General features: G+C 33.6%; 1 protein-coding gene across 2 annotated transcripts in view; it reads right to left on the bottom strand.

Annotated features, from left to right (window-relative positions):
• Positions 1 to 4,201: 4,201 nt before the first annotated feature.
• PLOD2 (procollagen-lysine,2-oxoglutarate 5-dioxygenase 2) overlaps positions 4,202 to 16,094 on the bottom strand; it is a 95,808-nt gene continuing 83,915 nt past the window's right edge. The window contains exons 13-20 of one of the 2 annotated variants that reach the window (XM_025870280.2): positions 14,570 to 14,711; positions 13,356 to 13,418; positions 12,244 to 12,357; positions 9,397 to 9,462; positions 7,341 to 7,445; positions 6,039 to 6,185; positions 5,806 to 5,931; positions 4,202 to 5,619 (exon numbers count right to left, since the gene is read on the bottom strand). In XM_025870280.2, coding sequence (XP_025726065.1) covers positions 5,464 to 5,619; positions 5,806 to 5,931; positions 6,039 to 6,185; positions 7,341 to 7,445; positions 9,397 to 9,462; positions 12,244 to 12,357; positions 13,356 to 13,418; positions 14,570 to 14,711 — 919 coding nt within the window. In that variant the 3' untranslated portion in view covers positions 4,202 to 5,463. The remainder of the gene's footprint in view (positions 5,620 to 5,805; positions 5,932 to 6,038; positions 6,186 to 7,340; positions 7,446 to 9,396; positions 9,463 to 12,243; positions 12,358 to 13,355; positions 13,419 to 14,569; positions 14,712 to 16,094) is intronic. The other variant, XM_025870288.2, reaches the window with a different exon arrangement.

The raw sequence follows: 16,094 nt of genomic DNA, 5'->3' as shown, positions 1-16,094 counted from the left end.
GTGTTGATGCAAAATTATATATATAACGATGTGATTTCTTTAAGGATTCTTGTTAACATTTCACTCTGCACTTTTAAAAGTTACTGGACTTAAATCAGTGTTAAGAAAAATGTCTTTTAGAAATACTTTTAAAATTATTATATAAGCACAGAGTTCATTCATCACAAATCTACATGAAATTTTTCTCTCCTATTCTATCCCTTAATTATTTTTTTGTAATCTAATATAGTTGACCCTTGAGCAGCACGGGTTTGAACCGCACGTATACACTTTGTGAGTTTTTTTCCATACAGTACTGTAAAGGTATTTTCTTTTCCTTATGATTCTATTAACATTTTATTTTCTCTAGCTTACCTATCAGTAAGGCTTCCAATCAACGGGAAGCTATTTATAAACTTGGGGGGAGTCAAAAGTTATACACACATTTTTGACTGTGCAGGAAGTGGGAGTAGAAGGGTGGTCTGGGTGCCATAACCTCTGCACTGTTCAGGGGACAACTGTAATTACTTTGGGTTAAGGATGATTTGAAAGAAACCGTATTTTCTTTAGGTTATTTCTGGCATGCATGATCTTTCCGTTTCATCTGTTAAAACTTCTTTAAGTTGATTACTTGTGTGTTTTGTATTATTAAATAGGCCAAAATTCCTTTCTAATTTTCAAAAGATTATAAAAATTCAGATTTCTTAACCATTTTTCAGTAGAGACACAACAGCATGCCAAAATAATCAGTTACTTGATTTATTAAACAAACACCACCACCTCAAAAATCAGCAAAGAAGCTACTTTCCACGAGTTTTTTTTTTTTTAAGATTTTATTTATCTATATGAGAGAGAGAGAGAGAGAGAGAATGCACAAGTGAAAGAGCACAAGCTGGGGGAGCAACAGGCAGAGGCAGAGGGAGAAGCAGGCTCCCTGCTGAGCAACGAGCCCGACAAGGTCCCAGGACCCAGAGATCAAGAACGGAGGGGAAGACAACGGCTTAACTGATTGAGCCACCGAGGTGCCCCCCACATAATCTATTTTAATATATTAACAATGATACAAAAATATAATTTAATCCTTAAAAGAAAGCTGTCAGGAAAAGTTTAGATTTATAAAGTCCACACATCCCTAGCATGTATACTCATCTTTCCAATTTTTCTAGTTCCTTTTATTAGAATAATTAAGCTGTATTGTACTTCACATTTTAAAACATGTTTAAATGTAGTTTTCTACTCTTTTCATTACTTATTTGTATTTCTCTTCAAATTTCATCCAAAATTCATTGCTATCATTAAAGAGTTTTATACATTTTCCCCTTTTTTCACCCCAGGGGCTTTTTCTTAATAAGAGTTATTCTAAAAGAAGTCTGTAGCTTGCTATTCTGAAAGACCAAGATAAACAGCGCTGTTTGACAAAGCCTGCTTTCATGAAGTCTTACGGACTTTAATTTTCCAAAATAGTCAACATCTAGTCAAAGAGGGCTATTTGCTGAGACTGACTCTCAACTGTGACTAAAAATTGTATTTGGCTTTTCCTGCAACTTGAAGAGATCTGTTGAATAGACCACTCCATATTCCAAATGAATGACAGGCCCCCAAAATGTCATACAAGATGGACTGTAGGGCTTAGCAAGCAGAGAAATTAATAAGTGCAGATGACAGGCAAGAAAAGGAGTGAAGGAATATATAAAGAGATTCTGTCATTAGGATGGACAGAAGGGACTCAATCCGTATGGTAATAGTTTTCCTTATTTTAATTCTGTGAAGGGGTATTTGATCTCTTCGGTTAGTTACCAACGTAAGTAAATTATTAGTGTTTTTCAAAAATGAACCAGAATCAAGAAAATTAATATATTGAGCTACTACTAAAGTATCTGTATTTTTTTCCTTTTTTTTAAATTATTATGTTATGTTGGGGAGAGTATGTGCTATAGTAAAGTATCTGTATTAAGAAAAAATATTCACATTAATTCCTATGCACATTCAGAATTAGGAAAAAAGCCACCAATACGAGCACTTAAAACTCTCAGGGAAGGGCGCCTGGGTGGCTCAGTTGGTTGAGCGACTGCCTTCGGCTCAGGTCATGATCCTGGAGTCCCGGGATCGAGTCCCACATCGGGCTCCCTGCTCAGCGGGGAGTCTGCTTCTCCCTCTGACCCTCCCCCCTCTCATGCTCTCTATCTCTCATTCTCTCTCTCTCGAATAAATAAATAAAATCTTTAAAAAAAGAAAACTCTCAGGGAATACATGTATACACACACACACACAAACATGTATCCATAAACACAAATAGTTACTATTGACCTCAGTATACTTCCATTTATTCAAATTAAATTAGTTATGGGAATTCCCCCCTTTTCTTTCTACTGTTTGTTCTTTATATTAAACAATACACAAATATATATTCACAGTAAAATATTTCACTTCCATAAAGCACTAAAAATAGCAATGATATGATCTAGCAATTCCATTTCTGGGAGTGTATCTGAAAGAAAATCATTATCTCAAAAAGCAATCTGCATCCTCGTGTTCACTGTAGCAGCATGATTTATAATAGCCAAGACATGGAAACAACCTAAGTGTTCACAGGTGGATGAATGGATAAAGAAAATGTGGTATATATACAAGGGAATATTATTCAATCTTAAAAAGGAAGGAAATACTACCATTTGTGACAGCATGGACAAGCCTTGAGGGCATTATGCTAAGTGAAATAAGTCAGACAGAGAAAGACAAACACTGCATATCACTTACATGTGCAATCTAAAAAAATGAACTCACAGAAACAGAAGAACAGATTGGTGATTGCCAGAGCTGAGTGTTCTCCATGCATCCAATCCTACCTATTTTCCATCTTTCCAATTTGCTGATCTACTTACGGGAATTTTTCACACTTTTCCTCACTAATTATGAATTGTTCTTTTTAAAGAGTACATAAAAGTACATTTCATATAATTTCATGAAACTTGGGACAAGAGGGAAGATAGAAAATGCTACTGACTGCCTTGATCCAGTTTCTGAAAACATAGAATGAGATTAAAATACTTACTACAGGTTGCCGCGCATGTGAACCACAACTGAAAAGAACTAGGATCTAGCAGATGTCTTTCTTCTGAAGTGTATCACAAGGGACATTACGCTGGCTTGCACTCTGTTAACAGTTTATAACCAGAGTCTGCTCTGATTGGCTGGTATCCACGACATACAAGTTGTTACATATTTAGAATACCATCCCTGAAGTATAGTAATGTAATTCAGAAATAATAACATGTCTCTTCAACAAAGTTGATGGGCTGTAGGAATTTACTTCGAGTGTTAAGTGCCACCAAAGAAGAGAAAAGAGGTAGAACCCAACTTCCTTATTTCCTAAGTCCATCTTCCAGTAATTATAATCTTGATCATCACTATCTCCTCAGTGCCTAGAACACTGCATGGCCCATAGTTAGGGACTTGAAAAACACCACTGAATACATACATACAATGGAATATTACTCAGCCATCAGAAAGGTTGAATACCCACCATTTGCATCGACATGGATGGAACTAGAGGGGATTATGCTAAGTGAAATAAGTCAAGCAGAGAAAGTCAATTATCATATGGTTTCACTCATATGTAGAACATAAGGAATAGCGTGGAGGACCACAGGGGAAGGGAGAGGAAACTGAATGGGAAGAAATCAGAGAGGGAGACAAACCATGAGAGGCTCTGGACTCCAGAAAACAAACTGAGGGTTACAGAAGGGAGGGGGGTTGGGGGGGATGGGGTAGCTGGGTGATGGGTATTAAGGAGGGCACGTGTTCTGATGAGCACTGGGTGTTATACGCAACTAATGAATCATGGAACACTACATCAAAAACTAATGATGTACTATATGCTGGCTAACTGAACATAATAAAAAAAAAATCCCCCTAATAAATGTGATCTGAAGAGTCAATAAATAAAATACCACTGAATAGATATATATTGAATAAATGTTTTGTCTCTATTTCTTCACTTGTAAAATAAATTAGATCAATCCCTAGTCATTATGAGATTGAGGATAATACAATTCAATTCATAATTCAGTAAGTAGAGTTTTCATTAAGTTATAATATCAGTAAACACACCAATCAAAATGAAAAAAATCATAGCCTATTACATCCAGATATTGCTTTAGGATACTCCATCATACATTCTCTTCTAAAGATAAATCACCAGTAATAAAGAGGCCAACAGAAACTTATTTTAAATTATTTTATTTTTCATAATTTTCTAACACATGGTGTTAGAAAAGTGAATTTTGGCACCATGACTTAGAACTTTATTTCAAGTTTAACCTTTAAATTAAAAACAGTAGCTATAATAAGTATATTTAAACCTCACTCAGAGAAATGGTGAAAAATCAAGTCACAAATTTTTTGTGCTGGGGAATTTTTTAAAAATGAGATTAAGAAAAGGTAAAAAAAGTAGGAAGGATAAAATGGAGACTATGCTGGAAAGACAAAAAGGTAAATAACCTTCTCTAAAAAAGAATAAGGAGGGAGACAAAGGGCAAAGAGAAGAAGAAAGGCTCACCAACTTTATTTTCCTGATATAAAATTCAAGTACTTAACAAAGTGTTTTAAAAATCATAAAATGCTACTACTAATCTCATGAAATTTTCTTTTTCCTCATTATTTTCTAGAATTAAAATCAAAAGCCTGTTTTGACTCAAGGACACCTGCTGATCTTCAGTTGATATTCGATATACTTTACAAAACGGAAAGGCTTGAAAACTTTCCTAAATCTCATACCTACTCAATATAATCCAAATTGATCTGAAGGAACATAGGGTTTGATTTCTAATACAAATGGAACAAAACGAAATCTGTCTAACAATCTAAACAAACATGTTTTCAACTGGCTCTAAACCTCAGCTGTATTCTGTATTAAGTTTCTTGAGGAAAAACATTGTGTAATATTTACTGTTCTTCGTATTCCTTCAGTAACTACTATAAAAGGTACCTATATAGGTCATAAAAAAAGTACTTACACAATTAGTTGCATACAAATTTAGTTCTAACTCCAGTTTTCCAATGTTTCAAAAATTGCCAATTTTCACTTATATTCATTTTGTTTACATGTTAATAAATAAAATTCTTCCCATGCCTTTTTAATAATAAAATATTATTAGTCTCTTGTCACTTGTACATTTATAGCTGAATATTTTCTCAATTGAAACACAAATTCAGAAAACTGTCATTATTCTCAGAGAAAATAAGGCATAGAAATAAATATTTGCTTTTACTTTTTCTTTCTTTTCTTCTTCAATCTGTGTTTTAAGGCTCAGAGCAGACATTAGGAAATATCAATTTTTTACAAAAAGTTTTTCAAATGTTTGGCCCAAAGTGAAGTTGTTCCGTTGAAGTTATTTAAATATTCCTCTCATCTTCTCAAGCACAACTTCAAAGACATGTTCGTCCGTTCCAAAAGAAAATTCAATTCAATGAAAAGTAAATAACTTAGGGGTCTATAAATGACACTGCGATGTATCTTGTTCCATTTTTAACAGGAAGTCCTTCATGCAAATGTGTGAGTCTCCCTGGATGCATGAAGCTCCAGCCTTTTCTGGGTGATTCAATAGAGCAATTGTACCTTAGAAATTTGCATCCGCCTCCCTAAAAGAGATGGAACCAATGAATGTATCAGCTTATGATGTTTAATTTTTAATCAGTGGGAAAATTCAAATTATGCCATCTAACTGGAATCTTAAAAAAAAGGCAAATCTAAAAAAATCTAAAAAAATTAAAAATCATAATGACATACTTCTTTTACAAGGTGTAAAAAATCAAAGCCGTAATTACCTGAAAATCTTCTCCCACGTTATTGAGTGCGATGTTGATGGTAAATGTAGAAGCGTCATGATGAGGGCGAAGAGAGCGCTGTCTTTCAGGGGAGTATTTTACTACAAAATTCAATAGAGCAAACCCCTAGAAACGCAAAGTACACCAATGGATTTGCTTATCAATAAAAATACAATAGCACATTTGTGTAAAAACTAGTAGAAGGTAGACAGGGGGAATAGGAGGATAACTACCTTCGTATAATAACCTGCAAAGACCTTCAGTGTAACGGGTGCAATAAACTCCCGGATAAAATGAAGCCATACATTCTCCAGATCAATTTGCTTCATGTGGATATCATCAGTTGGGACATTTTCATAACCACCAGATATACGGCTATCCTAGAAACAGCATTAATGATGTCATAAAGTATGGTCCACATGCAATTCATATTTCTATTACGTTGGAATTTTTCTCAACCGCAAGATCATAATAGACAATAACAATTGTTCAATTATGGTATACCATCTGCTTTAATTGCAAAACTATCAAAATGACTTAGATAACATGTATCAATAATGCAGCAAAGTATCAGAGTCAGTAGAGTCCTTTCTTACTTATTTAATATATATGTGAGGTCTGACTATAAAGTAAATAAAACATATTTCCAAAGTCCTCCTATTCCTCCTAAAAAATTAGTGTTTTACAGTAACCCTTCAGGCAGTCTTAGCTACTTGACGGACAAAGATTCTGCTTGTCTGCGCTTTGGATCCCCTACCACTGAAAACAAGCTTTCCCGGCTATGTTCCCCACTTGAGTTTTATGATACCCAAAGTCCTTCCATGATTGCTTTTTATGATCCTACAACCTGCTGACTTCCAGTTCTTCCTCATACTTTGAACTTCTGTCTCTCTGGTCAGCTAACTAGCTGGGGTATGAAATTGAGCAGAGACAGTAATATTCCAGAGTATTCCCCTAGAATTCCTTCGTATTGTTAAGGAGCAGGCATCTGTGGATTCCCCAAGGAAAAGAAACACATTGAACCACCAACAGCAATACTTCCTGCCAAGTTTTTGACACTGAATATAAATGCAAAACTGAATTACACCAATGGCATTCAAACAGATTTCTTCTTCCAATGTTTACACACACACATACACACACACACACACACACAGCTTTGGCAATCAACCAGATAAACTTTGTCTGGGTACTTTCACTTTTATAGCTCACTGTGAAAATGCAGAGAATAAAAAGTGGCCCTGGAGAAGACCAATACCACAGAATAAACAGACATATATTACCTTACCATTCCAGCGTGGAGACACTGACCTTTAGAAACCATCCAGTGTAATTACATACATAAATGAGAACCTGAGGCCAGATAGATTAAATGCTACCAGAGTGCTCCTAACAGCCTTGGCTAGCCCCTGCATTTAGGTTTAGGAGTCAGAGATGCATGACAAAACAGATAATCCCCTTTAATTGTCTAAATATCTACCCCTGCTTCTATCCCACATACACATTATAGTTCCTTGTGTGAAATTACCACTTACATGATGTTTCCCCCCAGACCACTGGCCATAATGCTCCATTTCTTCCACCAATTCATCACAGGCTTTTTCAGAAAAGATGGGGAACCAAAAGACATCAGGACAAGGCTATAAAACAAGGCATCACCATTAAGAGAATAACAGTTTGTGTCTTTTAAGTAATAAACGGCATTTCAAAAGTAACAGGATGGGATATTCAATATTCATCTCATTTAGATGCCTTTTTAAGAGGTTTGCCCAATAACACTGACATTACTGTTACAAATAATAGTAGCTTTTCTTTAATGCTAAGACTTTTTTCTTTTTTTGCATTTTAACATCTATAAAATCAAGATGTATCTTAGACTCACATTTGGCCAGGGGGCCACCGTGATGTAGTTGTAATGCTACAGTGTATGTATACTTGGCAAATTTTCATTCTGCCTCACCTTGAGTGTACGTATACATCTGTGTGTGTGTGCCCGTACATGCACGATGTAGCTGGTGTTGCACTTGGGTTGACTTGCCCTTTGAAATGTGTTCAAAATAATTTACACTATGATTTGTCATTGACTGTTGGTGGGAATGCAAGCTGGTGCAGTCACTCTGGAAAACAGTATGGAGGTTCCTCAAAAAGTTGAAAATAGAGCTGCCCTATGACCCAGCAATTGCACTACTGGGTTTTACCCCAAAGATACAAATGTAGGGATCCAAAGGGGTACGTGCCCCCCGATGTTTATAGCAGCAGTGTCCACAACAGCCAAACTATGGAAAGAGCCAAGATGTCCATCAACAGATGAATGGATAAAGAAGATGTGGTGTGTATACACACACACACACACACACACACACACACACACACACACACAGGAATATTATGCAGCCATCAAAAGGAATGAAATCTTGCCATTTGCAACAATGTAGATGGAACTGGAGGGTATTGTGCTGAGCGAAATAAGTCAATCAGAGAAAGACATGTATCATATGACCTCACTGATATGAGGAATTCTTAATCTCAGGAAACAAACTGAGGGTTGCTGGAGTGGTGGGGAGTGGGAGGGATGGGGTGGCTGGGTGATAGACATTGGGGAGGGTATGTGCTATGGTGAGCGCTGTGAATTGTGTGAGACTGTTGAATCGCAGACCTATACTTCTGAAACAAATAATATATGTTAAAAAAAAAAAGATAGCAGGAAGGGAAAAATGAAGGGGGGGAATTGAAGGGGGAGACGAACCATGAGAGACTATGGACTCTGAGAAACAAACTGAGGGTTCTAGAGGGGAGGGGGGCTGGGGGGATGGGTTAGCTTGGTGATGGGTATTAAAGAGGGCACGTACTGAATGGAGCACTGGGTGTTATATGCAAATAATGAATCATGGAACACTACATCAAAAATTAATGATGTAATGTATGGTGATTAATATAACATAATAAAATAAAAAAGAAATGAAAGTTATTATATATACAGTGCTCTATGACATATGATAACATCTATACCTTGATAAGCCTAAATTAGCTTTTCTAATATGTATAAAATAAAAAATTTCTAAATGACTAGAAAACATTGTGTCTTAGTTTAATTGTCAGTATTCTTATTCTTTCTCACAGTACACAAAATAACAGCATCTCAGAATCAAAGATGCCTTACATTCTCTGAAATAAGCTATTAGCAACAGTTTGGAACACTAATCTAGAGTTCATTTAAAAAAAAAAAATCTTTGAAAAGGGACTCTTAAAGTTCAATTTCTTTCAAAGATAAGCTTACTAAATGAGGCCTACACCAAAGATTTGCCAAAGGTTCCTTATTTTTCATGGTTTGAGATAGCTACAACATTTGGAACCATGTCCAAAAAAAGGGCAAGATCTTAAAATTATTGTTCGATCCCATATTCTACATTTTTACAACTATATGACCCTTAAGGCTATAACATTTGTAATTAAGCCACATGATTTTTACCTAAAAGATGGTTTCTGCACTTTCACAACATCCTCTGCTAAAGCAATATCACATTAATATTGTTCCCTTCTGGAAAACAAGGCAAAAGTGCTCTACACATCATAGTAATTATTAATACAAACCTGTTCAACTATATTTTCAGTGAAAATCTTTGAATAATCACGGTTTATATACTTCTCCTTCCAGTCCTACCAAAAAAAAAAATTGCCCAGATTAAAGCAAATACCTTTTTATAAGTAATAGAAAAATCCAAAGTATATGCATTTTAGATATTGCTCAATTTATAAATGACTATGTGTACTGGACAAAAAAGGAATTTTCAGAAATCACAGTTTATGTTTTTTAAACATAGTCTGATTCTGCATATGCTCACATCATTCTACGAAACATCAAATTTTTATTTTATACCTCAAGATTTTAAAATCTGAGTAATCTTACAGCAATTAGATTTATATACTGTATTCTTTATGCATATATACCAGGATAGGTAAATATGTGCTTAAAAGTTAATGATAACAACAAAATCCTACCAACAAATATTAGTAAAAATTAGCAAATTAATAAAGTAGCATTTTACCTGTATATACTTTAATAGTGAATTATCTAAAATAATTTTGATTTCTTAAAATTATTTCAAAAATTTGTTCACTTCAGTTTTTAATATGTATCAAAAATGATCATGGGTTACTAACACTTTCATTTCTTTTAATTACTGAAATTAAGGCATAGAATCATACACTGAGAAATAGCTTCTCTTCATGCTAATTCAGGAACCTGATTCTTCTTTTTGACTAATCTCTGACACATGAACCACATACTAAGATATGTCAATTTTTGTCAACATCAGTTAAAGAATCCTTTTCCTGGGTCAAGTGTTTTATTTAAAAACCACATCTTTAGAGGGTATATATGAAAATATGGGGTGATTTAGTATCAAAAAAGATCTCTTCTTAAATGTATTTAGACATATTTAACAAAATTTTAATTTTCTCTTTACAAAGTACAAATGGAGCCAGGAGGGAAGAACCGAGGTATAGACTCAAAATAATTCCAAACAAAATATGTTGCAGAAAATATTTGTCTGAAATACATCTTTTGAGGTCAGATTTCAGAGAGGCCCTGATAATTTATACGCTATTCTTAGCTTTGCACATCTTTGTTTATATGTAGCTCAGATATTTTTGATATGGAAGAACCAAAGTTATCTTCAAATTCTTCAATAAATTTCATTTATACATAGTATGTAATTATAAGAATCAAATTATTGTATTATCTCATTAATCTCTTCAATAGTGGTTGTTCTCTGATTCCAAATATGGTGGGAAATTAGGAAAAAATAATCATTTATAACATTTCAGAATCTTTATTTCTTTCCTATGCATCATTATTGATTTTTTGAAGTAAAAGGAAAAAATCCCTAAGATCTTACAGTAAGGCATTAACTTCTCATTTTAGGCTACCTTTCAAGTATCATAGAGCAAACTGTGACTTACTCATTTCTTAGAAATTCTGATAATGGGACAATCGTCAAATATTTTGCTATGGGACATCCCTTAGGAGGCATTATCGATCAGGCTAATTTACCAAAAATAAAACAAAGCCATGGAAAGAAAAGCAGTTCCTACTTACTTCTGATGTTTTCATTTCATATTCTCCAAAGATATGAATTCAGACACAAATGTCTACAATTCAGGATATAATTTGGGACATTTTTTCAGGAACTAATATTACCCAAGAAATAAAATAATTCTATTCCTCAAAATAACCAAGAGACTCAGTGCCAAAGTAAAATATGTAATTATATCCTCACCATTTTAAAAAGCCTCTTTTTAATTACACTCCTGTGAAAGATTGATACGAAGCTAAGATGAAATGAAAATACTTTTAAAATACAAAAATGTCAAAAGACATTCTTTTTCTATTGAACAGAGTCTTCAGAGACCAATAAATTTACTATTCCTGGATGTCAACTACTCCTACAAAATAAAAGACAATTCTGATCAGGTGGATTGAGTCTTTGTAATTTAAAACTTTTGCTATTGAAAAGAGGAAAACCATGAACAGTAGCATTATAGAGATGATTAATAAAGAGAGTATTTTCCCTTGAATAAATGTTCCAAACTGACTGAAGAAAACAGGCTCCCGTAAAACAAAAAAGGAGTGAATTCCTGTATGATTCAAATCTTTAAGATACAAAATAATTTTAGAGTTAGAAGGAGATAATTTCTTCAACCTCAGACTTTCTATATATGCTGAATCCCCTTACTCTACAATCTTCTCTGGCTGTCTTTGCTGTACATTCACAAACTTGTTATAAAAAAATAAATAAAATGATAAAATAAAATGTATTTTCCCAAACTAACTTCTTGAATTCTCTTCTTGAAAATCAAAACATAATATTATCATATGTGAGCTACTTGTTTTTCTGAAATTACAATTAAAAATTTTATGATGCTTTTGAATATATAAAATAGAAATATTGAGAGAAATCATAGAAACTGATTAATTTCTTTGCCCACTCCTAGTATATGTCTTAATTTAAAAAAATTTCTTGGTCAAGAAATATAATTAATTGTATCTTTTATTTTATTTTTTTAAAGGTTTTATTTATTTGACAGAGAGAGAGAGACAGTGAGAAAAGAACTGCAGGGGGAGTGAGAGAGGGAGAAGCAGGTTTCCTGCTGAGCAGGGAGCCCATTGCGGGAATCGATCACAGGACCCTGGGATCATGACCTGAGCCGAAGGCAGGCGCTCCTAATTGTATCTTTTAAAGAATAATATAAATAATAATATTTTAAATTATATTATTTTTAAAAGACACAATTAATTATATTTCTTAAGCTGTTTTTTAAACTTTAAACTTTTTAAAGCCTCTTATCACATGTTCATATTATTAACCCAACTGATTTACATCCATTTAAAGTTATAGGAAAAGAAGAAATAAATGAAGTTGAGTATGAAATACCTACCATGGGATTTTCAAAAATCTGCCAGAGGTCATTGTTATAATGGGAAGTATTGTAATTAGCAGTTGATAAAAGTCTTCCAAATTCATGTCTATTAGAAATGTACATAAACACACCCTATGTGCCAAAGAATAACAGTATTAACAATCTTAGAGGAAAATACAAGAAAATAAACTTAACCATAGGAAAAATATATATATGAGATATTAATTTCAACTTTTATATCTCATTCCTGAATATGCATTTTTATTTTTCATATAAAACATGCATAATTTAAAATAAAAGAAAAAAATTTTATTAATTATGAATTCAGACACCACACAAAACTAATTGATAGCACTAACACTCAACTGAAAAAAAGAAGAGGAAGAATGACTGTTTTTGTCCCTTTTTCATTGATCCTAGATGTAGACATCAGGGAAAAAAATTCCTGTTTGAAAGCAGAAATATTTTTGAGACACCAAAGTGCAATGAGTTGTACCTGTTTTGGCTTCTTTCTCTTTCAAAGAAAACGTCACATTTTTAAACAAGAATTCAAATGTCAATATTTCATCAGACTATGTCATTCTTTTTATTGTTCTGACACTTAGAAACTGAACATAGAAATTACTTATTCATTAAAGGCAGCTAAAGAAAACCGGTCTCATTTCCTTGCCCCAAAACAAATAAATGTGGCAAAAACCACTATGGTAAGTTTGTTTCTTTTTGTACCTGTTTTAATGGTAAAAGGGTTAGTTATTAATAAAAAAAATAATAATGAAGAGTACACCCCAATCTCATTTTAGTCAACATGTACTTTATACTTACTCCTACTTTTTCTCTCCCTTAAAAAAAACAAAACCAGAAAAACTAGTGAAAAGGATTTGGGTTTAATTTTCTCATTCGTCAACCACAAAATGTAAATCAGCCCAAAGAACTAAGAGTTGAATAACACATAATGCCCACCCCGAACACACAAAGCATAAACACACATATACAATTTAAGAACCAATGAATACCAACATTTTACCATGCTAAGTGGAAAGAAGACTCTTAAACTTTACTGGTAGGCAATATAATATACCATATCTAGTATTAATTAAATAAAAACAAATAAAAATAAATAAAAATAACACCTTTGGGGGGCTGAGCATTTGGAATGTTTCCGGAGTAGGGGAGTCTTTTTCCCTTTGTAAAGTCTAAAATGAAGAGAAGCATTGGGTAAGTTGACCTGCACACCCACACTCTCTTAGGTATTCTTAGGTAAATAACATTAGCAGCCCTTGATCAAAAGCTGACATTCTGAAATGTCCTTCATAGACAACATGCATAACAAGCAAAGCTTACAGCGCACACAAAGAAACAACTCCAGCCCTTTCTTTTTTTTTTTTTTTGTCAAACATAAATCCAAGCTCATTCCTTAGTAGAATTTTCATTAGACACAAAATTAAGACAAAGGAAAAAATGTGTAAGAGAGGCCATTCCAGGATGCGCTGTTGAGTCAAATTAGCAGAACATGAGCACAAATTACAATCACAAGTACTGAAGATACTCAATATAACAATGCACATAGGTTTGTGGGAAAAACAAACATAGTCAAACAATACATGCCTTATGAAACTAGAAAAAAATACTTGCCAACTTTTCTGATTTTTCCCAAATCACATTTGCTTATATGAATTTGAGTAAAATAACCCAATCATTTCTAAAATAGAAAACTATATAAACATGTTCTAAAACATTTATACATTTTGAAAAACAAACTATTTTCTACAATCATTGGAGTTTTATAATGAAAGTACATTTGTAGAATAGCAATATATCATTACTTTTCACACAGATGAAATATACTACATATCACAATCCCTCTCTCAGTTTACTGATAAGGAACTGCTTTGAGGAGTGTGCAGTTTATAATGATAAAGAGAATAATGGGCATTGATTTCAGAACAAAAGTGTGTTCTTCTTAAATGTATAAATGATTATTTCACCCAGGCTTTATCTAATTAATTTTAATTAAGTCAGTTTTCCACTATAAAATTTCAGATGGAAGTGAAGATAAATTCTTAAAAATGCAAAGCTGATTTGTAACAAATCCATGTTTATGATTGAAATCTTTCTGTTGCTTATGCCTAAGCATGGAACCTAACATTTTCCAAACTATTTCTACAGATAAATGTTCACAAATTATTCTCCATAACTGCTCCCAATTTTTCAATATGGAACCAAAAAAATTGGCTAGTACTTACAAATTAGAAAGAAAAGGGACATCAAAACACAATGACACATCAACTGGTAAAGCAAGCCATTTTATAAAAACATTCAAGCCACCCATCATTGTAGACCCTACCATTTCTCTAGCATTTCGGCACAGAGCCATATCAGGATCCAATTTATCACGAACAAAATAGTTCCTTTCATTCATCTCTGATCGAAGCGTCTTTCCCTTAATTAAGTACACATTAGCCATGTATGGGACATTCCATATCCCCCTGAAAGTAAAGACAAGACATTCCAAAATACCACAAATAAAAAATATTTAAAGGTTTATTTTTATGTTTTCAAAACAATTACCTTGTATGTTTTTAAATTTTGTATATATAAATCATTGAATCAAATTACATGTAAATGCAAACATATGTAATGATATTTAACATAGTTATACACACATATATGACATTACTTGCTACATACTACATTTTTATGCAATAAATCACTATCTCCCTACATTAACTTCATTTTAGGGTTGATACCTGTTTAGCATTTTGGCTGTAATCCTTCACTTCATTATTATAGTTAGAGTATAATCTTCTATTGTACAAAAAGAGTTTCCATTTAGGATTAAGCAGTTTGATAGCAAAAATAATCACATACAACCTGTGGTGTACTGCAGCTGGTTCACACTGGCTCCCAGAGCACTTAGCTATACTCAGTGACTTCACATTGGGAGCCTGAAATCAGCCACTGCAGAAGCATTTACACCGCAGAAACCAGCAAACACTACAAATCAGGGCATCCCTCAACCCCAAGATCCAGTTGTTAGACCTTCAGCAGCACACCACTGAGTACAGCCTAAAATTCTCCTAAAATAAATCCTCTTGACATTCACTAAGCCATCTCAAATTTCTTGAGAAACAGAAGATATGAAGAAATAGAGCTAGAAGTACGTGAGGGTTGGGAGATACTTTTATTTTGTCCTTCATTCTTCTCCACATTTGTCTTTTCACTCTGAACATGACTCATTTCCTAAGAATAGTGAGTAAGGTTTCATCTGAAGGCAAATGCCTATTGCTTTTAGAGAAAGAAAGGAAAGATTTTGACCAAGGAAATTCAGTTAGACATTAAAAGGAATATGATTTCATTTTGTTTTGCTAGATGAACCTCAAGGGAAATAGCCATAAAAGATAATACAGTGTATTATCTGAATTCAAAAACTTGTCACTGGCAGAGTATGCAGTTTTGAAGAAAGACACACACGCACATGCACACGCACACACACACGCACACACACACACACCCATGTGCATACGTATCATAAGATGTCATTCCTTCATGTAGCTTTTGGACATGAAGTGCATTTTTGTGTTAACTAGATCAAAAACCTCTCCCATATTCTTCTCTTTATACTTTAAACAACAGTGACAGGAGGCTATACAAAGTATCACCAGTGCCTAAAGCAACTTAAACTTTAATTCTATATTCTACTTCTGTGAACCCTTATTTCTGTTATACCCACAGACAATATCAGGCATTTGGTCTATACAAATCATCCCAGAGATAACAACATACTTTGAAACAACAGAATATGATCTGAACAGTGTTTTTTTCAGCTATCATGCTTCTTAATTGCAGCTAACAAAAGCTTTAATCATATT

Source organism: Callorhinus ursinus, unplaced genomic scaffold, assembly GCF_003265705.2.
Source record: "Callorhinus ursinus isolate GAN/ISIS: 27379988/994484 unplaced genomic scaffold, GSC_fseal_2.0 scaffold1, whole genome shotgun sequence".
Taxonomy (NCBI): Eukaryota; Metazoa; Chordata; class Mammalia; order Carnivora; family Otariidae; genus Callorhinus; species Callorhinus ursinus.
Note: the sequence above shows the minus strand (reverse complement) of the source record. Positions and strands in the feature narration are given on the sequence as shown.